The 24,148-nt window shown below is 40.6% G+C and overlaps 1 protein-coding gene across 4 annotated transcripts in view; it reads right to left on the bottom strand.

The window, feature by feature from the left end:
- Nucleotides 1-24,148, bottom strand: part of rhbdl3 (rhomboid, veinlet-like 3 (Drosophila)) — an 84,159-nt gene that overhangs the window by 14,240 nt on the left and 45,771 nt on the right. For all 4 annotated transcript variants that reach the window (XM_084715597.1, XM_084715599.1, XM_084715598.1 and 1 more), the window contains 4 exons: nucleotides 21,795-21,953; nucleotides 10,748-10,972; nucleotides 9,306-9,454; nucleotides 1,857-1,969 (listed from right to left, as the gene is read on the bottom strand). In XM_084715597.1, coding sequence (XP_084571723.1) covers nucleotides 1,857-1,969; nucleotides 9,306-9,454; nucleotides 10,748-10,972; nucleotides 21,795-21,953 — 646 coding nt within the window. The remainder of the gene's footprint in view (nucleotides 1-1,856; nucleotides 1,970-9,305; nucleotides 9,455-10,747; nucleotides 10,973-21,794; nucleotides 21,954-24,148) is intronic.

Here is a 24,148-nt window from a genome sequence, read left to right as displayed (position 1 = left end):
AACAAACACCACAGCCAACACAAAACCAGATCGCGCCTCCTCTCTTCCGCTGGTGGTCGATATCTAATTAAAACAGCAGACATGTGTGTGTGTTTGTGTTGGTCAGTGTGCGTACATAAGTGTGTGTGATTTATGGCGTGTTTCCCCCCCATTTCACTGCGAGGCTAATGCTACAGGCCACCACAGCTGGTGTCCCCAGGGTGTTTGTCACTGACCCCTGCGCACACACACACACACACACACACACACACACACACACACACACACACACAAATGGAGACTCAGAGATAGAGACAAAGAGAAAGAGACATCATTTTCATGAATATTAAAGAAAATCTCACTGGCAGCAATTCATATCCCACAATCCTCTCTGCACATCACTCAATGAGACATCATGCTTCCATCCACCAAAAATATTTATCATCTTAACTAAACAAATACAGGGGTCGTATTACAGAAACTTACTGACCTGCAGATCCTGTGTTAACTGTTTAGTAACCATGTTAATTAAGGCTAGGACCTGATTAAGGAAAAAGGTCATTACAGATGAACAGTTCCTTAGTCAGTGTTCTTATCCTAGGACGGGGAATGTCTATGCGTATTAAATGTCTCTGTGTGTGTGTTACACAAGCATGAAGCATCATCCAAGTCAAAACACAGAGTCCTCCTCCCCTCGTCCTATCAGTCTTGTTTCATCCTGTCAGCTCGGAGTGCGATCTGCCCCTAAGGTGCAACAGCCTGATCCAGGATGCTGTGCAGCAGGTCTCTCTGTGTCTTTCTATCTTAACAGAAGTTTTAAGAAGACATTTCTGTAATACAGCCCAGTTTTCTCATGGCTAAAAGTGTTATCTCAAAGCCCCCAAAAAGTTCCACAATGCCTTGAATGTTGGGTTTGGGAAAGGAAATCAACAGTGGGAGGGGATGACTTTGTTAGTTTGAACTGATTCAGTTAAAAAAGAAAAAAGAAACAAGTTCATGATCTCTCAGACACACACACACACACACACACACACACACACACACACACACAAACAGACATGCAGTCTTACTACCTCAGCTGATTTACAGGGCTGAACACTGAAATTGCACCAGTGCCTGAGGTTGATAGGGAAGTAGGAAGGGAGCAGTGACATTTTGCTCAAAGCTGTGCATCTTGCTTTTTTCCTCACTTGTAGTTGCTCGCTCGGTTTCTCCTAAATCTCACCCACCTCCCCTCCTCTTCCTTTCTCCTCTCCTCTCCTCTCCTCTCCTCTCCTCTCCTCTCCTCTCCTCTCCTCTCCTCTCCTCTCCTCTCCTCTCCTCTAGGTTTCTCATATCCTGAACCCCCCCTCTCCAAACCCATTCAGGCTTATTAACACTTATGAATTCATCTCCCGTCCTCCATCTTTTCTCACTCTTCATACCTCACACACTCCCCCTTTCCTATTTCCTTATTATCGTGATTGTGTGTGTGACTGAGCTCCATTTGAGATGACTCTCTCCACTCTGCCCTTTTGTACACAGCCGTAGGGTGACGCAGGGGGCTTTAATGGGGCACTGACAACCCCCAACAACCCACCACGTCTGGTAGGAGGCAGAAACACAAGGCCATCTGTCCCCAACATCCCACACACCCACACACACATACGTTAAATTTTCTCATTGACCAGTATCCACCAACACACAAGCTGTAACCTGATAGGTTGTTGAATGTATGAAAAACACACAACAAGCAGATGGAACAACAGTAGAGTTGAAAGTGTGTGTTTCTGTGTGTGTAGATAAGAGGTAGGGAAATGTATACAGCGAGCAGAGAAGGACTCAGATTGCAATTGTTGCGTGTGTGTGTGTGTTTGTGTGTGTGACCACATGCCCACCTGCCAGCACACCACACACGTACACCAGTCCGATCCGCAGGGCTCCATGGACCATTTCTAGTGGAACTCCCACCAGCAGCTGCATGGCCATGTTCAAGCTCAGGTGTTCGATCCTGTAAAACACACACACACACGTGCACACACACACACACACACACACACACACACACACACACACACACACACACACACACACACACACACACACACAGTCAAATTAAATCCATATTTAATCATATGACTCAAGAAAATGAATCACAATAGTGAAAGAAATGACAAATAAAGATACTGTCAAGAATGAACCATAGACAAAATGATAGTGTTGTGTCTGATCTTGTTTCTTTATTTTGGATTAATATATACATATATTTCTTTATTTCTGCTTTTTTTATTGATAGTTATTTGTAATTGTTAAAAATAACACTTAAAGTTTACTGTCAAAGTGTCCTAATATAATTTCCAGCAGTTTATTGTTAATCTGAAAATATCCTGCCTCCATTACATATCCTTGTCACAGGTGTTAACCACTTTTGAGGGATCACTGCAAAAATGTGATTATTCTATTCTGCTTATTATATTTTGTAGAAAGAATATAGGCCAATACAATGACACCAGAATTTTTTTTTCCACACCCTCATACTGGTATCAACATCAGCCCCAAAAATCCAGTATCTGTTAACACATTGTGTCAAATATATTGATCTGGCCATATATATATATATATGTATGGAGTTCAAAGTAATCTTCATGGTGCTACAAGTATTGAAAAATGACACTATGTCATTGTCCCAGTTATTGCCAGCAATGATCTGTAGAATATGCAGGGAACTTTTTCAACTGAAACTACTTTTTACTATGGAAATAGTCCTCATGAAAAGTTTTTTTTTTTTTTTTAAGATATTTTTTGGGCTTTTTGCCTTTATTGATAGCGAAAGCTGAAGGTATGACAGGAAAGGGGGGTGAAGAGACAGGGGATGACACGCAGCAAATGAGCCGCAGGCGGGATTCGAACCGGCGGCCGCTGCAGAGCACTAACAGCCTCAATACATGGTGCGCACACCCTACTGACTGAGCTATAGGGGCACCCGTCATGAAAAGTTTTGACAGCACATTTTATAGATTGTTCACATTAACTTGGACACAGGTTCAGGACAGATGTTTTTCAATGTCGTAAGCACCTCCACCACTGTACTGGGGTGAACTTAGAGACAGATATCTCAAACCTGGGCACATCTGTGGGGCGGCATCTAGTAATTATTTTCATTATTGATTATATTTTTAGATTTTTTTTTCATTTGGCCTATTAAAAAGTCAACACAGAGCCCAAGTTGACATCTTCAAAAGTCAGCACCAGGTTAAGATGTTGAATAGTTATACAAAACACACCAATTCTTCACATTTGAGAAACTGAAACCAAGCCACATTTGTCATTTTCATTTGATTAAACAAATAAGGTGACTAATGAATTATCACAATTGCTGCTAATTAATTTTCTAGTGATAAACTAATCAAACTGCCTGCAAGAATAAATGCCAGCAGTTTATGTTTTAAAGTTTAAGTAAATCAACTCTGCCAGCCTTAAGAAACATTTCCATATGTATTGTTTGAAAGTTTTTTCAAGACAAAGAAAGAAAGAGAAAGAGACAGAGACTGAGTCTGCACAGTTCTCCTCTGAGGTTTGTTTTCTGAGCCAACATTCGCACTCTGTTTTGGTTTGGAGAACTGGGAAGGATCAGCGTTGCTGAGCTGTTGGCAGGATTACACGGTTCACATATGTGTGTGAGTTTGTGTGCTGCCATGCAGGTCACAAAATGACAACTAAATTGTTATCGAAGCTGTTTATTAGTGGTTTAATGCAATTTTTATTTTTTTCATTGTGGCTTCTAGACACTGCACCACAAAATAAACACACAAATGCTCACCCAGTGCTTTTCACATCTATCTATAAATACAACATTTCTCCCATCTTTTTTCAGACCATAATGAACTCTGAACTGATTTCTATGCAAACTTGCAATCACAAGCTGCTTGAAAATAACTTATTTTCATGCCAATAAAGTGCTCCAATTATGAAGACATGGATATGATAATAAGCTCGACATGCTTCTATTTCCTCATGTAGGCGAGGTGTCAGATGATTGACAGGAAACACACTCAAATTAAATTGTGGGTTTATGGAAGATGTTTTCCTTTCAGTGCCAGAGAGAATGACAGTAAGTGGCTTCTTCTGTAAGGAGGAAGAAAGACAGGATATCTTTAACAACACTGACAGTGCAGAGTAGTGAAGTCACATGAACTGAGGGCTCAGTACAAAGTCAATGCCAAAATTCTGAAAATGTGACTGTCCTCATTTATCTACAGTATCGTATAGGTGCTGAGGATACAATCCTTCTGGAACTGAAGGGGAAAGCATATACGCCTACAAGTGGTCTAGCCTGCTGTTAAACGCCAAAGGAAGCAAGCTGCCACCAAAGAAAAACATGTTGAAGTCCAGCTGCAGCGACAGCGCCACCTCTACTTGGCAAAAGGTAAAACAGTAAACAGAGTCATGTATGGAAGTACTTAACAATGAGGTGGATCATCAGGGATTAATAAGAAATTGGCAAAAACCAGCATGCAGAAGGTGCCATCAAACATTTAAGATGAAAAGAGGAAACACTTCCTATTTAATGCAAGTGAGTTTCAATTCATGTTAACGTTACAGAAACAATGTATGCAATGTGCCATCCTTGTTAGGCCTCATTCACGCTAAATGTTAAATGTCTTCTGTCAGTACTCTGCTGTCAATCTTTTCATTTGTGCGCGTTTTCTGAAAGCTTACGGATACGGATGAAACGGAACAGTACCACCATGGGGGCAGTGTAGCCAATAGTTCAAGCAAGATTAAAAAAAATAATTGAAGATAATATTTGTCATCAGTTAGTTTGTGAAACCAAATCTCCATCCGCATGCTGTTGTGTATTTAATGGATGCGCAGACCTCTGCCGTCTACAACAATGCCTTTGTTTCTGCCTCTTGCTCAAGTGGGACATTAAAACAACCTCCTCCAACAACCATGCCATTGTAAAGGACCCATAGAAGTACAAAGGTTGAAATAACGTTTTATTATTTTCATTTTTTACAGCAGTATCAAATTGAGTGTTGAGAATCATGAAATTTTACTTGTATTCATATCGACTGCTACATTTCTGTTATTGTGATATCCCTAGTGCACAAACATGACCAGAAAAAAACAGAAAAAGATAAAGACAACCTTGTCATTCTGCTTCAGTTAATGCCATTTTCGGTGCAAAATGTTTTCACATTACTGCTTTTAAAAGTGATTAAATTCAGATCAGTCACTGAGTCTAAGAGTGCGCAGTGTGTGGTTTTTATTATAACACTTTATCACCTGCCTGTTTTCTCTAAGACCATATTATTATGCTTGCTCACAGACACACACACACACTCACACACACTCACACTCACACACACACACTCACAGAACATCTGCTCCTTCATCAAACAACACTGTCGTGGCCATCAACAGATAATCATCAACACACTCCAGTGCACTCAAACATTACATATGAACACAGACAGAGGCTTATACACACACACACACACACACACACACACACACACACACACACACACACACACACACACACACACACACACACAGACACACACACACACACACACAGAAAAAAACACTCACACAATCACACAGACACGCATATTGAACAATAAAAGATAAAGGAGGTGGTGCAAATGTGCCCTAATCTGCTCACAGCATGTTTTTCAGTGTGACAACTATAAGCAAGGGATAGCCTGGTCACACACATGCACAACCACAAGCACGCACACACAAACACACACTCGCCGTGCCCTTCATGGCTAGGAAGTCCTTCCAGCCAAACCTCAGTCAGCAGCACCGACACATTCAGATGTCACAGCAGAATCCAAAAGGACAGCAAGCTGGCATAATCCGGCCTCTCAGCCTCCTCTCTCCCTCTCATAATCTTCATCATTGTCTCACAGTCGCTTTGCTGACTCCCCTCCTCTGCTTTCTGTCTCTGTCTGTATTATCCTGTCATCTCGGTTTCGCATTTGCTAAAAGGGAGACGACAGAACAAAAACGAGAGACAGTTTTTGACGAACTGAACCGCTGATTTGTTGCGTGTTCTGTCAGTGCATTCTAGAAAAGAAAAAAAAACAACAACATCAAGCAGCTTCTCCATCCTATACTTGAATGCAAACATTCCCAAACCAAACAAGCACACACACACACACACACACACACACAAGCACACGCAATTCCCCCAACACAGACAAGAAAAACAAGACAAGGCCAATAATCTATTTAGGTTGAAACAACCCAGCCACCTCGACCACAATGCCGACGGAGAGGATCGTTCCAGTGATCAGAGAGACAATGGAGTATATTGATTGGCTGGGAGAGGCCTGTCCAAATGTAGAAGGACAACTCCACTCGAGATGGCAGTGGCTATCTATTTCTATACTGCTAATGAGGCTGTGAGGGATGGCTTGCACTGTCAGGCAGATCTGTGGATACCCATGAGAGGTACTATTGTGTCCAGATGACCATGGTCTTTCAGGGTTTCCAACAAAAGCACTGTTTAATCTTTTCCTTTTTTATCACTGGCTCACCAAACTAAAGCTGAGTCCAACAATTACTTCATTTTCCTGCACAATTCAAGCTCGGCAATTTCATTTTACTTTTCAGCTGCAAACAGATGAAAAGATGAAAAGAAACGGAGACGGACACAGATTTGACAGCCTTTCATAAAAGAAACAAAAAAATTGGTATCAGTATTAGGCTGGCCAAGATTGCACTGTAACAGTATTATTTATTACTGTAGATAAACCTTTTCATGAAAAAAGCAGGACAAACACAACTGGAAAGAAATTCACTGCAGAAAGTTTAGAGTCAAGGTTTGATCTTGCAGGAACATAATCTTCCTGAGGTTTTCACAGCTGCTACTGACACAGTTTTAGTGTGTGTGTGTGTGTGAGAGAGAGAGGGGGGAAAAGAGAGTGAGTCTGCATAATGCTCTACTGAGGGATGTTTCGGGGCTAATATTTACACTCTGTTTTGGTGTTGAGAATTGGGAAGGATCAGTCGCACTGAGCTGTTGATGGGATTACATGGTTTGTAGATGCATATGAGAGAGAAAAAGTCTGTGAGTGTGTGTCTGTAAGAGAGCGAGGGAGAAAAAGGGTGTGTGTGGAAGCAGTGGTATCAGTCAGGCACAAAAGCTTTTCAAATGGCAGTGTCGCTGTTAATGCTCATAAGCAGTACTGTCTGTACTGGTGGATCAGGGTGCACACACTGTTGTGACTGTAATTCCTGTCCTTGACCTTTGTTAAAGGTCATTCCATCCTTGCATTAGTAACAAGAACACAGTTACTTTGGGTAACTTTTGCCGTGTTTCTAATGCATAACGCAGCTCAGCTTAGCTCAGCTCAGCTTGGCATGACTCCGCATGCTTTTGTTACCAGATTCTAGGGCTCAGCAATAGGACGAATACATCGGCTATTTTATCTGAAGTAGCTGAGTCCATCAAAGCAGGGGGAGGGGGCTCCTGCTCCTTGCCGTAGAAAGGAGCCAGTTGATGTGTCCATGCCCAGAGAGTTGCTCCAGGCATGTCCAGCTGAGAGAAGGCCACGGGGCAGACTGAGGACTAGGTGGAGGGATTATGTTTCCACACTGGCCTTGGAAAACCAGAGGATCCTTCGGTCAGAGCTGGTTAATATGGCCAGGGAAGAGAGTCTGGGGTTCCCTGCTGGAACTGCTACCTCTGCTACCTGACTTTGGATGAGCGATTAAAGATGGATGGACGGATGGAATATTCTGTTTTCTGTCTGCCAAGTTTGACTGAAGTGTGTTTTTCAAGATGAGCTGACAAGGCAATAAAAGCTCGTCATAGTTGAGTAAAAGAGAGAAATTTTAATGTAGAACAGATAAGTATTTAAGTTTAATAAGGAAAATATGTATAATAAGATTTCCTTGATTGATATGTTGTCAGTTTATTTTTATTGGGCATAACTTAAGTGAACATACATTACTGTGTGTATCTGTGTTCACCAGTTGCTGGGCTGAAGGTTGTGGGTTGGAAGATTTCAACATAATGAATGAGATTTCACAGTGACTGAGCCTTTTCTAGTTGGACTGGAATCACATGACCCAGTATATTAGAACACAATACACTGGTAACAAAAGGACAAACTATCCACATAGAGGTATGCTAAAATTATAGAATCATTCTAATAAATAAACAATTCCCACCTAAAATCAAGCACATTGGCAGACTTAGCATTTCTGTGTCAGACTGGATTCATTCCCACAGTCATGTCCCCTGAGGGCCTAAATCACTTCAATATGTTCCTGTGTAATCAGTGTATGTTAAACATCTCACCTCCCTCCTTTTATCCTTCCATTCGTCCCTTCTAGTTCAACTATGTACTGTCATCCCCACTGTCTCTGTCCTCACCAGCACCTCCAGGTCGTCCTAATTAAATTACCATTTTATTAGTCCTCACTATTGCCTGAGACTACATTCACCCAGAAGGGTAATTAAACCTGGACGACCTGGCCTGAACTGATAACAGAGAGGAGGAGAGGAGAAGAAACGAGAGGAAAGAAAAGGAAAGGAAAGGAGAGGACAGGAGAGGACAGGAGAGGACAGGAGAGGAGAAGAAACGAGAGGAAAGGAAAGGAAAGGAAAGAAGAAGAGAGGAAAGCAAAAGACAAAAGAAGAATCAAGTGAATATTTAGTGGTTTCTTTGAGCAGAGGAGAGTGATTATGGAGACAAATGTTCCCTACACTCAGATATGATGGCAGCACTGCAGTATACTCAAATTACACCAATAATCTAATAATAATCGCTTGTTTATGAACTTACTGTAGGTATCCCACATGATTATTTGTCACTTGCTTATTTGTTTTTGTAACTTCACACACACTGAATTCATGGACTTCATCCAAAGACTCATTAGCAGCTCACTATCGCAGCTCATTTGCCCATCTCCTCTTGCTTATCTGCATTTTTCCTTCGTGACTGAAAATTATTTAACTACTTTTAGTTGGTGTGTTTCAGTGAAAATTGATTGCACGGTGTGTTTTTGTAAATGAAATCATTATACAAGAAGCCCTGCCTCTGGCCCTGGAACATCTGAAATGCCATAAACTTGAACCACTCAAAGCATCACAGACAGGCAGCGCCTCTCGTTTGTGTTTATCAACGTGTTATTTCTCTGATCACACAATGATGTGAACAAATTTCAGAGGATGAGCTCAGGTCATGCAAAATGTATCATTGAGGCATTTTCAGCATCTGAAATTTGGATGCTGATAGGTACAGAAACACTCAACTGTGTCCTTAGGAACTGCAGCATGGCCTAATGTTCATAATTAGAAATCCAATAGCGAGATGCGAACTCACCCAGTGTGCATAAAAATGTAGCTGAGGTACCGCCAGGCCTGGGCTCGGAGCTGGGGGTGGTAAGGTAAAGGGCTCTTTAAGAAGGACGGACTGGACACTTGCAGGACCAAACGGTCCAGTTGGAAACCGTAGTACATGAACACAGCCACCTGGGAGAGACAGACATGAGTGATGTCAGGAGTAATGGTGTTAATAAACACACCGCAGTAAATACAATGAAATAATGCTCAGCATCATAAATAAGAACAAATTGCTTTTGTAATTACATTACAAACTTTGAACTTGGTTCACTCTCTGTAACGAAAACAAAGCAATTCTTATTTTCAAATGAATATAAAATTCAATTTCTGCCATATTCTGCCAATAAATGCCCATAAATCTTACACATGTAGAAAAAAACATATTTGCACATAATGAGTTGTAAGAATCAACATTTCTGCAGAGCAGTCTACCATGTAAGACTTTTTGCCATTTACATTATTGCATATTAACTATTAAGTTAAAAGAGCTTGTAACAAAATCAGCTAGGTTCCCATACAGTGTTTTTCACCAAAACATACTGAGGCCTAGCAAAAGTGTGATGGATTTTTCTATCCTCATTAAATATTTCTAAAACCAATTTTTGGAGTGTTTGGCAACCTGCAATGTTTTCATATTTCAGTCACCTCAAATGCATCATATATAGCATTTTGGCCACTTCCCCTGTGCTTTCCTTCCTGGACGCACCTCTCTAGTGCCAAAGTCAAGTGATATAACATAAACAGCAATAAGGTCTGTGTATAGAGTAGGAACAATAAGCAAAAAAGTCCTATTGCGATTATTTTGACAGATACTGTGATTGTGATATGAGTCACAATTTTAGTGGGTAATTTTGGCATTTCATTTTCACTGAAAAATATATCAAAATGATGATGATGTGATTTTTGCTGGGGTCTCTTCTGTGCCAAACCATCATGTTCCCTCACATCTGAACAATATAATTACATCTGGACGATATGATTTGTAGGCAGGAGCTTCTCTGTCGCGCCACGATGCTTCATTTTTAATGGAATGTTGTGACACATTTTACCTTATCAAAGAATTGCAGCTCCTACGATTTGGATATTGCATTTGGCCATATTGCAATTTTGATAATATTACATTTTGATTAATTGTTCAGTCCTGATGGAGGCGGTGGGGTGGATGGATGGGTAAAAAACAAACACAGGACTTTCACCCAGGACACCAGGGTCTATGTCCCATGTGAAACCAGGAGTTAACATGGATTGTTCTACATATTTGCATTACCACCTTCTGCATTTGTCACATGCTCATGTGCACGTGGGTCCCTGCTCAACAGAACATGGCTTTATAGCGCTACAAGTGGTCAAAAACTCCACAGTGCACCTTCAATAGGAGATGGTGGAGAACACATATTGGTTTTACAATCTTAAACAATGTACCTCAGCGATGGTGATGGCCAGGATGAGCCAGGGAGGGGGACAGTAGGTGTAGCTGTCAAAGTACCACTTGCGGTCAACCTCTCGGGGCAGCGTCTCGTAGGCCACATGTCGAACCAGTCGCTGGGACAGCCCCAAGCCTACCTCATCTCTGAGACTGCAGCCTTTCAGTTGCCTGCTCCCCTGCAGAATGGCCCTCCGGAAACTGTTGGAACGCTTGTTACTCATCTGGAGAGAGGAGGAAGGAAAAGAGGAAAGTGATGAAGAGGCAGGTCAGAGAATTTTACTACTTTATTATCACTAGTGCAGCAGGTTTTTACATTAATGACCACAATGTTTATCTGCAAATTAGTCGTTTGACATTTGAATAATTCAAGGTACTTCATAAAGGATATTCAAAAGCTACTCAATTTACAAGTGGAGCCTCAGCACACAGGAACTCTGGGTGTCAGGCCACACAAACACATACCAACACACATATACCACTTCTCCTCAGTCCAGCACAGTGACAGACCCCTCCCACCTTGTCATAGCATAGCAACAGAATGCCTGTGACATCACCTAGCAACCCCCAAATCCAGGGAAACCAGCCTAAAATGTGAGAACTTCCTTGCTGCTTGAAGACACATAACTGTGATACCCTGTGCCAACAATGAACAAATTAAAAGAGAAAAAAAATATGCCTTACAAAGTGAAACCTTAAACTGAAACTGAATATAATATTTCCATGAATATTACCCCTAAATTACCCTGAATATTACCCATATTACCCTAATGTGTACCTCACATACTATTGGTTTAGACATATGAAAAAAATCTCACATCCTGTTTAAGCATACTAAATAGCATGTTAATATGGCATTTCAGACACAGCAGAAACTTTTCCAAACATATATACTATTATATGAATATATTATATACTGCATATAATTATATAAGCATACTGATTATATATCTCACTATATATGTTTATATATTATTATAGCTTATACTGTACTTGTTATCTCCTATATATTACAATATATTTTACTATATTTTACAATACTATACCCAAATACTACATTACAGTCAAAATTCTATTCTATCATATTATATTGCTGTGCAATATTATGTTATACTCTATGACCACCTGCCACCTTACAGTATATCTCATATACTATATGTCTTACTCTATTTTTTATGCTGATATTTTACACTTATTTTTGCATCATATTATAGGTATGTTAAATCTCTGTATTGATTGTACCATTAATTATATCATATATTAGTCTGGTGTTCACTTTTAACATAGACTTGCTGACTCTGCTGGTATTAATGATCCCAGTGTCACTTTAGCTTGAAAATTCAAATGCCCTATTCTTTATAGTTTTATAAACCTCTTATTACTTACTTACACTTATTTTTTACTTTCTGTCCTTCCCCACTGGGGATCAGTGAAGATTTATCTCATATATATCATTTTTTCATGGGCTGGAACCTCACAAGCAGTTCATCATTCAGAACTTTTCAGTGAAGGAAGATCTCGTCAGTCAGTATAATTTTTTTTAAACTTGACAAATTGAATTTCAGCTCTCATTTCAAAAGCACTGTCATCTCTTTTTGATGCAGTGCAGTCGTTTTTAAAGGACAGGTGTCTCATTTTTTTTAAATGGTGAGCGATGCAGAAACATAACATGCACACATTTTCTACTGAACAGTAATGCAGAAACCTGACATAAAAATGGATATCTCCACATGGAAGATTTGGGGAATGGTTTTCCTCTCTAAATCTCTTGTTAAAATTGTTCATGGACCTTCCATGGATCAAGTTCAGACAGAAAATCTATGACTGAATGACAGAAATATGACCTTGACTTTTAGATGTAGAAATAATGAGACCATCCCCCAAGAGCTGAAAAGACATTATGAGAGGTGAGAATGACGATTTCCAAAGGTTTTAGCTGCTGGTTTGGGAAGCAGACTATTATTTATGTTAAGCAATTTATTATCCAATTGAGCATTACCAACAACGCAAGTGCATTATGCCTATTGAATATATTTTAGATTACACACACAATGTGAGTATGAGAATAAATGTATTTACAGGGGAACAGTGGGACAAGAAAATATTACTAATACTCATACACATTTATATAAAATAAAATGTCAAGTGAAGAGAAAAAAATTATATTGAAGGTATAATTCTGTATATTTGAGGTGGGGTCTCACAAGGTACTTAGTCTAAAATATGTTTAGTTGTTACCCCTCCCTAAAGCAGTGCATTGTTCCATGCCGGTACTAAATACATAACACAATAACTCAGCACACTGACAACAGAGATGTACCTCATGCTACTCCACTTAAAAGCATCTGAACTATCCCTGTAAAGGTTTAAGCTTGTCACTTTTAAGAGCCGTTGATGCAAACAAGAACAAAAGGCCATTTCATTGCATAGATGTGAAACAGATTCTGGTTTATTGCTCCTGCGGCAGCCTCGGCTTTCTGCCTAATTCACTGCCGTTCTCCTAGCGTTGTGCTTTTTATTACTTGTGCTGTGTGTTTTTTAAGGTTCACCATGACGATGCAATGACTCCTGTCCCACTTTTCTCCCACCGTCTTCTTAGCTCTGTCTCTCTCTCTTTCTCTCTGTCTGTCTCCTTACCCAATCTCTTTTTGACTCTGCTCTGTTTATGTCACACTCTATAAGTCAACTCTACTGCTGCGTTTGTGGCTTTATGATTGCAAAACGCCCAGATGTGTCAGTTAGTGGATGTTATTTTTAAGGCAACAAGGGTGAGTGATATTCTTTTCAGCAAGGGCAGAGACTGGCAAAATAGATAAATGTTACATGGCTATTGGCAATTAAGTAAAAGAAAAGGTGGATGGATACTGCAACTTCAAAGCTACAGCATTAAAGCACTGCACGTGTTTTGAAGCCCTGATTGAGGTTTATTCAAGCACAAGAACATGCTTATCAGAGAAATAAGGAACATTTGCATTTAAAGATGGTGGACATACTTATCTGTGAACAACTTGCACACAAAGGTCCGTATCTCAATTAATTTCAATCACAGTCAGGAGGAAATTCTGATAGGACAGATGTAAAATCAGAATATCAATAAAGTCTGTAGGAACAGTTGGCTGATGGCTCCTCTGGCACTGTTTAATGAGACTTTTAGTGTCTCTGCATGTATCACTGTTTGGAGATAAACTTCAGAAGAAGCCAATTACTTCGGCCTTGATGTTAGGCACAGAGAACTGTGGGAAAATGATTACGGGTTACCATGGCCACTTCCAGACCGCACAGACACACACACACACGCACAGACACACACACACACGTACACAGACACACACACACACGTACACAGACACACACACACAGACCTCCCCCAGGCAACCATGCCCCATAAAGACAGTCAATTCTTCGTGTGAAGTGACTGCAATTCCTTTCCTCTTTGTACGGTACAAAAGAAAGAATGACATTCAGTCTGTTTACCCACTAGCGAGAGGAGAAGAGAGAGAGAGGGGAAGAGAGGAGGCGAAGGGGACAAATGGGTGTTCGGCCAGCAAGAGACAATTTTACAGTGTGATCAGTGGAAAATGCAGTTGGAGGAGAGGGACAAGGGAGAGGGACATAAGTGAGAGACAGAAGGAAGGAGAAACAGACGGAATAAGACGGAGACAGGAAGACAGATGGAAGAAGGCTGGAGGAGACGGAGTTAAGAGTAGCAGAAATGCTTTATCACAGAAATACGCTGTATGGTTAAACGTGTGAATATCTGAGCATTTCACCCATATGTCATTGTTGAATATCTCATATACATATTACTAGTACTAGTAACTCTAGAAACACAAGATAAAGGATGTTGTATGTTTACCGTCTTCTTGTCAATTCAGCCTCAATATAATACATAAAAATAAACTGTATTTCCATACAAACATTTTGGATGACGTTATCTCAACTCATTACCAGCCTCTGTTGGTTAGCTGCGCTATGTTGGCTTAAGAAGACAGAGAGAAGGCGAAAGGTTTTCAAAAACAAAGATTTCTCACAAAAACAGGTGGATCACAAACACACTGAATTAAACACAGTCATTACATTGTAAACTCACAATCTTCCGTGTGTGTGACAGTATTTGAAGAGTTTTTTCAGCCATTACCAAAGTAACTACCCAGTTTGCCGCTTGCTGTTTGGTGCTGTTAGAGAGCTCATCTACCTTCTCATAATATTAAATATGTTTGATTTTACTTTGATAATTAAAAAATTTTGATTCAAACTAGCTCATAAAGCAGGGATATAACACCATGTTTGCTCCCCCAAGCCAAATAGTGAGGCTGCAGCTGCTCCACGTGCTCCATGGCTCCACTAATAATATGAAGTTTATCATATTCACAAGATTTTTCACAGAAGTGTGGGTTCTGTTTTCACATCTGCATACAACCTTAAATTACACAGAACATTTAGCCTTGAATAACTGGCTCCTGGAATAGGTGTAAGTTTTTACTTTAAGTGTCTGAACTTCGGTCAAGTTCAACAACAATTTTCAATAAAGACAATTTGTTGATTTTACTTTTCTTTTATTCTATTGCTGTTTCGTAATAGAAAGAGAAAAAATTAAAAACGCCTTTCAAATTTTTAAAGATTCCAAGGTGTTGTCTTCAAATTGCATGTTTTGTCCAACAAACTCTTGAAAGCCAAAAGATATTTAATACCTAATTTTAAAAAGAAAAAAGCAGCATATCTTCACTGCTGTCAAAGGCAAAGTCAGATATTTGGGAGAAATAAGGAGCAATCAGAGAGAGGCTTTACTGCTTGTAAAATGTTTCAAAAAGTATTAGCTTTTGATAGCCGCAAGCTAGGCACATTGTCTCTGAGAAAACACGTCAGCAGCTGCAGTAGCACAAATTATGCGCCTATTGAGAACTCAAGTAAGTGTCAAGTGACAAATAAATGACTGTGTGTTTAACCACTTGTGCAGGTTGTGTTGCTGGACTTCGGTTCCGGGGAGGTCCAGATTTGGCTCAGAGATAATTGCAGCTAACAAGTCAGTTTTGGTACTCAGCTTTGCAGGTGCAGGAGGGTGCAGGACTGAAAATTGTTGTCTATGACCACCTCTGACAGGCCCCTTAGACAGAGCTTCTAAAGCTAAAGCTTCTAGTCCTAAAGTGAGAGGATAAACACTCACTAAAATGTACTATGAAGTGTTTAGGCGCTGGGCCCATGGGCACCAATTATACTTTAGAAACACAGCTTTCACTCTACAAAGCAATCTACCAGAAACTGATTTATTTGATTGGCCCACACAGCACCTATGACACAGGACTATGTTGTGGTGAAAGTTTTTTTTAAGGATTGTTTGGCATCCCCTGCCAGGTGACAGGAGGGAGATGACAGGAAATGAATGGAGAGACAGAAATGGGGAACAACACGCAACAAAGGATCCCAACCAGACTCAAACCAACAATGTTGCGGTTTGCGGTCAGTGCCTTAAATCCTTGGCTACAAGGTTGCCCCCAAGTTTTTGCCAGATGACCCGCTATTCCTTTGTAAGAGCTCTGTGTTGGCAGCCCCACAGTATCAACAGAGCAGTCACATTCAAATAATGGAGGTGACTGTGTTTTTTCAAGCAGTGCTATTGTCTGTCTCAACGAGTCCTTAATGAGGTTGGATACTGATGGTGTCTTGGCTCACAACAGGCATTCCTGTTCTCCCTAAAGCTGTTCAATTTCTCTGTGCAGGCTACATCAAACTCGGAAAACAACCTCTTTATGGATGTCACTTCGTGTTGCGATGTTGAAACAAAAAAGGGTCCTTGAAAGCAAACTATCGTCTAAAAAATATAATGACGATGTGAACCGACCCTGTTTGGCCACAAAGCTGCTATCTGACTCAGGAGGGCCACATGAGCTGGACTGAGGTGCAGCTTCCTGGTCGCCCAGTCATCTCCTCCTCTTCCTACTTATCCCTGTGTCTTCCTCCCATCCTCGCTTTTCTGTCCCACTAACACTTCCGTGGGTGGAGGACAGACAATCAGCAAGTGTTTCTGAAGTTTGATAACCCATGTGTACAGGTATATCCAACCTCTGACAGAAGCAGACATTCCTTTTTCCTTCCCAAGTCACCTCAGTCTCATGCGGTCAGATATAATGGCTGGTTCATTTTGTATGTTATAGATCATAATTGTTGTATCCTTGTTTTTCTGGATCCCAATAAACACACAGATACAAACACTACAGCTGCTCCAGCTGTCATGCTGACTTATCTGTTAAAGACAATATGATAGCTGTGATCCCATCCTGTGAATACTCAGGTATATTGAGATATATTAGGCTTTATAATTATAATAATAATTCCTTATTAGTTAGTAGTGAGATTAACTTTAAAAACACACATACACACACATGCACGCTGTTTAACATAAATGAATGGTGTTTTGTGATTAAGGAGACATGCCTCAGGCAAGCGTGAGACACATAAGCTGTTAACATTAACTTCAATATTTACATTTTATTCCTGATAAAAAATATGTTCAAAGGACACTTTTCTAATCCACACTCCTGTGTGAGGAGAAGATTTAACATAAATTAAGGTGTTTTGCGATTGTGGAGACGTGTGTGTGTGTGTGTGTGTGTGTGTGTGTGTGTGTGTGTGTGTGAATCGGCCAAATGCACCAGGTGCTATCTTGTGCAGACAGACCTATTACGCCACAGACTTTGTGCTTCGACCAGGTTTTAGCTGGTCTAAGGCACAAGTGCTTTTTACTCCAATGTGTTGAGCACAAGATAGCGAATGCACCGGGCCACACCTTTGTTTTGCCTTCATTTACAGACCCCTTTCCCCCTCATTTCTCCTCCCCCTCTGCTTCCCCTTGTCCTGTGCACAAGCACGAATGCCACCTGTTGCTGATTGGCTGGAAAAGTGATGTGAGGCTCAGTCCAAGCCACTTTGTTTCCCATTTACAAAGCCTGTAGAAACACCAGATTTTTTTCAGCACACACACAGATGGGCAGCTAGTGGACTGTGAGAGAATATTCACTGAATTTGACAAAAAGCGCACTGGATTAGAATCACCGACCCAACCTGTAAGATTTCCCTGCTTTGGAACTATGACGCCTTTAGACCAAATCATGAAAAACAGCAGGGACATCCACATAGCTTTCAGTTTATAGTGTATCTCAGCAAAATAAAACTGTTTCAGGGAGTATCATACACAGCCCATAACAGGACATAAGTGCATCTGTAAGCAACAGCACAAATCCATCATGATCATTCCACAATTTCATCCCATTGAGGGGAAAACAGAGCAGTTCAACCTCTTCTGTAGATATTTTGGGAAATATAAACTTATTACTGAGCCTGTTGCTACCCAGGACAGTGGCTGTGTGATACACAAGAGAGAGAGAGAGACAGAGGGAGATGGAAGGACAGAAAGAAGGAAAGGAAAGACACCAATAATAAGCTGAGAGCTTATGCACAGGAAGAGAGACTGCAGAAGGGAAAGTGTGAGAGAAGACGGAGGGAGGAAGAGGTTAAGAGAGTGAGTGAGCCGCGATTTCAGCACTGACTGTGACAGATCAGTGAGCAGGCAATTACTGACAATCACGTTGATGGAAGAGCCGCTGTGCAAAGGAGAGATGGCGCGACAAATAAACCCCTCACAGTTTGTCTCTGTCTGTCCTGGCCTCTTCCTCTAATCCTATCCTTCATCATTTCCTTCTTTCCTTCCACCTGTGAAGGCAGAAAAGCTGCAAAGATAGAAACGGAGCAACAGGAACCAGCCAGTTAACTTGTTGGAAGAATTATGACTCTTCTCATATTGGCTTTGACCCTTTGATCTTTATCTTGCCTTCACTTAGAAAGTCCATTATGTTGTTGATACATACCTTACATTCTTTTAGATATTAGTATCATATTTGCAAGCTTTTTCACAGACGTGGGTTCACATATGCAGACATCTTTACAAACAACACCAAACATTTAGCCTTGAATAACGGGCTCCTGCCTTCTTAAGTAGGTGCACACTTTTACTTTAAGTACCTCAACATTAATCAACTAACAATTATTTTCATTAATAGCAATCTGTTGAATTTTCTGTAGGTTTTTTTTTATTCATTATTTCACTGGTTCATAATGCCAGGCACATTTTCAAAGAGCCCAAGGTGATGTCTTCAAATTGCCTGTTTTGTCCAACCAACTCTTGAAAACCTTGAGATATTAAATTCATGCTTTAATGAGTTTAAACAGACAAAAGCAGCGTATCTTCACATTTTAGATTCTTCTTTGTTTTCATTACTAACTCACTGCACCAACTGAATGATTACTCCGGAGCTATTTTTCATCAATCGACTGATTAAGTCAATAGTCTTTTCAGCACATTATCATGAATATATGTGTCTTGGGTTGGGTCAATCATCTATGGCTGACAGTCTTTGACCACTGAGCCCTCTGCTATCATAATACAGAGATTTAAAGGCCTTCTGTTTTTGAGGTAGTGTGTCTCTTCAGAGTCGCTGTAAGGCAGGAGTTGTTGATCCTGTTCTTGACTTGTGGGTTTGAAAGGAAGTTGAAAGAAGAAAGAAGCTGTTGTTGCTGTTAATTTCACTCAAGTTATGTCTCTATGTCCCATTTATGATTTTCCTATTAAACCTGCCCAGGTAGGCAAACCCAGACATTCTGCTACACTGGTGGCACCTTTTCTTTTCTGTGGGCCGCTGTTGTTGTTTGTGCTATTTTTGTTTTAGAGTAACGTCCTCATTAAAGCTAACTGGCTAACTTTACTTCAAGCTTCAGAGGCTGAACAAGGCAAAGCTACAGACATTTGGTACAAAGACACATGGGCTGTGCTGAGCCACGCCTGATATGGACCTACTCTGGAGTCGGGCCAAAGCGAGCCCAATCCTCCTCCAAGTGGGCTGCGAATCACAGAAGGTGCAGTTTTTTTTAATAAAGTAAAATGTGTGATGAAACAGCATTATAATGAAGAACTGCAGTGCTACAGAGATGGCCTGTCCTACAAATCTAACTGTGAATTATATTATCAAAATAACCAAAACACTATTTTTTTATTGTAACATCCAGCTGTATGGTCACCCAGCAGGAATGAAAGCTGACCTGTCTGTTCCTTTCACTGGTTATGGGAGCCAGAGACAGCTGGAGGTTACCATCAGTAGTGGGAAGCGGCGGCGACTACAGTTGTGAAGCTGTGAGCAAGTTGGCTGTTGTGCTACGTGACAGCCAAACCCCTGCAACAACGTCACTGTCTATCAATAATGTTTCAACTGTGGATGTCTAAGGCAAATTTTTGGTAGGCATCGCCCAACACTACTGTATGTGTTTAGTGAGTTATTAGTTTATCTGTAAAACGTCAAAAAATAGTGAAAAATGAACATCGCATCTTTCTGATCATTGGCAATGTCTTCAAATTGCTTGTTTTGTCCAACCAACAATTTACAATCAAACTGCAAATCTTGAGTAACTGAAACATTCAAGTATTTGTCAGTTTTGCTTGACAAATGATTAACCAAACAATTAATGCAATCTAAAGTAATTGTTTCAGCACTTACTCATTCATTGCACAGCATATTACCATACTCATGAATACATGTCACTCCCTCTATTCCTCTGTGTGTTTAGCTTCTGTTGTTCTCTCGCTGCCTCCATGAATGTATAAACCACGGAGGGGGTAGACACAATAGCGACCAAGAAAAAAAAAAATGTTAATGTACACGCACAGATGCTGGCACCCCATTCCTCTCTGTCCCACTTCCAGTCGCACAGCATGACCCACAGCCTGTCACGTGACATGAACGCACCAATTGGAAACCAATAATGAAAAGCCCTTTTGACATTTTTCCAGGCTTCCTACAGGCCTCATTCCTCACCCACTGTACCAGACAATAAACAGCTCTTAAGAACAAGAGAGAAAGTGAGAGATGGACATGCTCACACTAACAGACAACAATGAATTCCCTACAGTTTCTACAGACACACACACATACACAAACGCACACACACACGCTCCATCCCTCAGCCACCCAGTAGTTTTTGTGTACCACACAACTACTCCCACTCCAAGACCACTCCACACTGTCCCGGGTCAGCAGTTCAGCTTCCCATGAGGAACAGCAGCAAGACAGCGGAAAACAGAAAATGAGAAGGTTATGAAGCCGTGAGCACAGCTGGAGAAGCTTGAGTGAGACCTCGGACAATCAGCAGCAGGCTGCAGTTTGAAGGTGAAAGTGAAAGTGGGGCAAGGTGAGCGTTAAGAGGGGAATTTATCACCACACTGAGAGTCATTTCCTATTAGGAAGGCTCTCCACCTTGTAGCTGAGCTGTGATCCTGGAACGTGGCTTTCAGGGCTGAAAGTAAGAATGGCAAAAAGTTTGATGTGTAACAAAAAAAATGAGTGTCAGTGATGTAGACGGTGGAGTTTTTTCCCGAGCTGGCACACAAACAATGTTTTGCAAGTCACTTTGAGGTCCCGAGTTAAAAAAAAACAAGACAAAATCCTACACTTTGTGTTTTGAATCTTAAACAAGTTATCGTGCACCCTAATTTTTAAAATGAGTAAAGGTTAGTACAGAATTTACAGAAATGATGTCTCTGTAAAATTTGTATTTGTTACTTTCGAATAAACCTTAACATTAATAAAGTCACAGGGAAATGAAGTCACAAATCTTTGGTATTAAGTCAAAATGGAGTCAAAATTGTTGTAGATTCTATTAAAAGTACAATCAGTAGGATCTGTTGGACCTGCTTGTAAACGCACCACTGAGTCTCATTCCCAGGATGTCAAATACCAACGTAAAGCATGAGCACAATAAAATAATGAGAAACTAAGGAAGTAAAAGCAGAGATGAAATGAGTCTGACTCAATCTCACAACCTCTTGGTTTTCACATGAATTTCACCACAGCCCGCAAGAGCACATCGGATGTATTGATCAGTAATGAAATGGAAATCTAAACATGAATACAATAAACAGTGTGAAGAAAGCAGTGCCAATAAACTACTGATTTCCGCTGAACACTGACATCAGCAAGCCTATAAAAAATTAAAACATCTCACCAGGTTGACAAAGTCTTGGTAGCAGATCTTTCCATCAGCGTTGCCATCGGCAAGGGCCAGTAGGACTTCCAGTTTGTGGGGGTCAAGCTCAGAACCGTGGGTCGCCAGAAGGTCCCTGAACCGCTCCGTGCTAATGAAGCCTGAATTCTCTGGGTCATACTGCACATGAAAAAACATACATGCAGAAATGATTAGAACTTGATGATTGCATCTTTGATTAAAACTTTATGTAAACTGTCTAACTGCAAGGATATGGAAGTGTAAACAGAACTGAACAGAGAGAAATGTTTCAGCTTGAAGCAAACTAAGCATGGCCAACATTTAATTATGGGCACAACAGACATGCAGCAGATACAAGTAAACATGTTAGGGTTCATGAGCGGTCAATATTCCCCAGTGCACAGTTTTGTGCAACATGAAAAGCTCAGAAACCATCAGCAGTGGTTTGGTCATAGTTTTAACGTCTTGTAAAAGAGCCCTAATTGCTCCAAAAAGGACCAACGGTTGAGAGGCAGCTGTAAGTTTAGACAACTATAGATTTCACTTTGAAATGACACTTAGCATCGCATTTAACCACAGGCTGTTTCTTTTTTTTTTTGCTTATTCACAGCCAGCGCAGAACAGAAGAGGCATTCAAATGCACCCGAAAAACACCAGATATTCTGACAAAACCAAAGTATTTTAAAAAGCTTGGAACTGAAAAGAGCTGTGATTACTTGAGCACTTCAATGCGAAAAGAGCTGTGCACTTCTCTCCAGCTTTGTTACCCCGGACACCTCCGTTTCCTTTGCACTTAGTAGCTCAGGGCGTTAAATCGTAAGTGTCAATCTGCCACTAAAAAAAATACATATTTTTTGTGATTCATGCTGTGAACTACATCCAAGAAAACTAGAAGCTATAAAGGAGGTGCTCTGATTGTGGAGAAGTGAGCAGAGACACTGATTATAGTCTTCTCTGTTTCTAAAGGAATAGACAGACCGCCTGGATTTCCTAAAAATCAAGCTGCTCTTGATCCCCTAAAAGAAACAGAAAAAGGGGGCAGCTGTATGACGGTATTTGTCTGTTCAACTGAGGACAAACCAGCCCAGGATATATGACAGTGTTTGATTTGAGAGTCAGGTTGTTTGTGGATGCAGGCAGAAGTGAGTTGCTACCTCTGTGTGTGTGTATCTGTATATTTGCAAATGTGAGTGTAACCATGTTTGTGTGTGTTTAAATACAGTACATTCATGCATAAAGATGTGACATTCAGACATTATGAGCCGCCTGCCAGATTCCAGCACCCCTGAACCAGAAATAGTGACTTTGTACGTGCACGGCTGTGTGTGTGTGTGTGTGAGAGAGTGTGTGTTTGCCATATGCCGGTGCTGGCAGACGCTGAGTAAAGCCAGGCTGGCAGCAGGTGCTCTGTGCTCCACCAAATGACAACAGGGAGAGGGGGTTTTGGCTCTCCCTCGTGTTATTTTCCACCATATTACCTAACAGTGACAAGTTTTTTTTTTCTTTGCTGTTAAAGCTCCAGTTGCCAGTACATGTTCCACTGAATTTCATCTTTGAGATCTGGCTGTAATAATCATGCATATTCACACCTGAAAATTGATTCATGCAGCTCCTGTGACTGCAGTTTATTAAATATATGCACTGATTTTTGCAGGTTTGGCTCAGTTTTCCAAAATGTGATGAGAGAATTATCGCTATAATCATTCTTGTGTCTTTGGTCGATAGTGTTGTGTGATAAGCTAAAGTAGGTATATTAAGTGTTTAGAAGAAATATAGCATGCATGACTCTTCAGAAGTGAGCAGATTAGATGGTAGCACACTCAGAACATGAACTGAATATACTTAATCAACACTCTTGTCACTCCTGTTATAGAGCAGACAGTGAGGGAAACCCTCATAGTGCAAGAAGGCATGATGGGAAGAAGGATGAAGGGATGCTCATGATGACATTTGTGATACAGCTGTGAGATCATAATGTGTATTGATTTGAAAAATAATTTTATTGCTCATCCAGAGCCTCTGAATTGCGTCTAAATTAACGATGTATTATTCATAGCAACGGTCCTTTATTCAGAAATAACGCACCATTCTGAGTTCTGTTATTTCTGAATGGTCTGTAATTGACCAATCAGAATTAAGTATATAAAGTAGTGTCATAATATATTGCAATTTTAGTTGTATAGTTTTTCTTCATAATTCTATAAAATGTTTGTAATACTGGTATTCCCAGCAGCCTCATCTTTTCATCATGTCTTTGCATTTCCTGTATTATTTTACTCACTTGTTAGCTCGCTAAACTGTTAGCCTTGGTGGCCTCTAGATGCTGACAGTTTTGGCCTCCATGCTGCCGTTGC

The sequence above is a fragment of the Lutjanus erythropterus genome, chromosome 3, assembly GCF_056507025.1.
Source record: "Lutjanus erythropterus isolate fLutEry1 chromosome 3, fLutEry1.hap2, whole genome shotgun sequence".
NCBI classification, from domain to species: Eukaryota; Metazoa; Chordata; class Actinopteri; order Lutjaniformes; family Lutjanidae; genus Lutjanus; species Lutjanus erythropterus.
The sequence above is the reverse complement of the archived record's forward strand: the minus strand, read 5'-3'. Positions and strand labels throughout refer to the sequence as shown.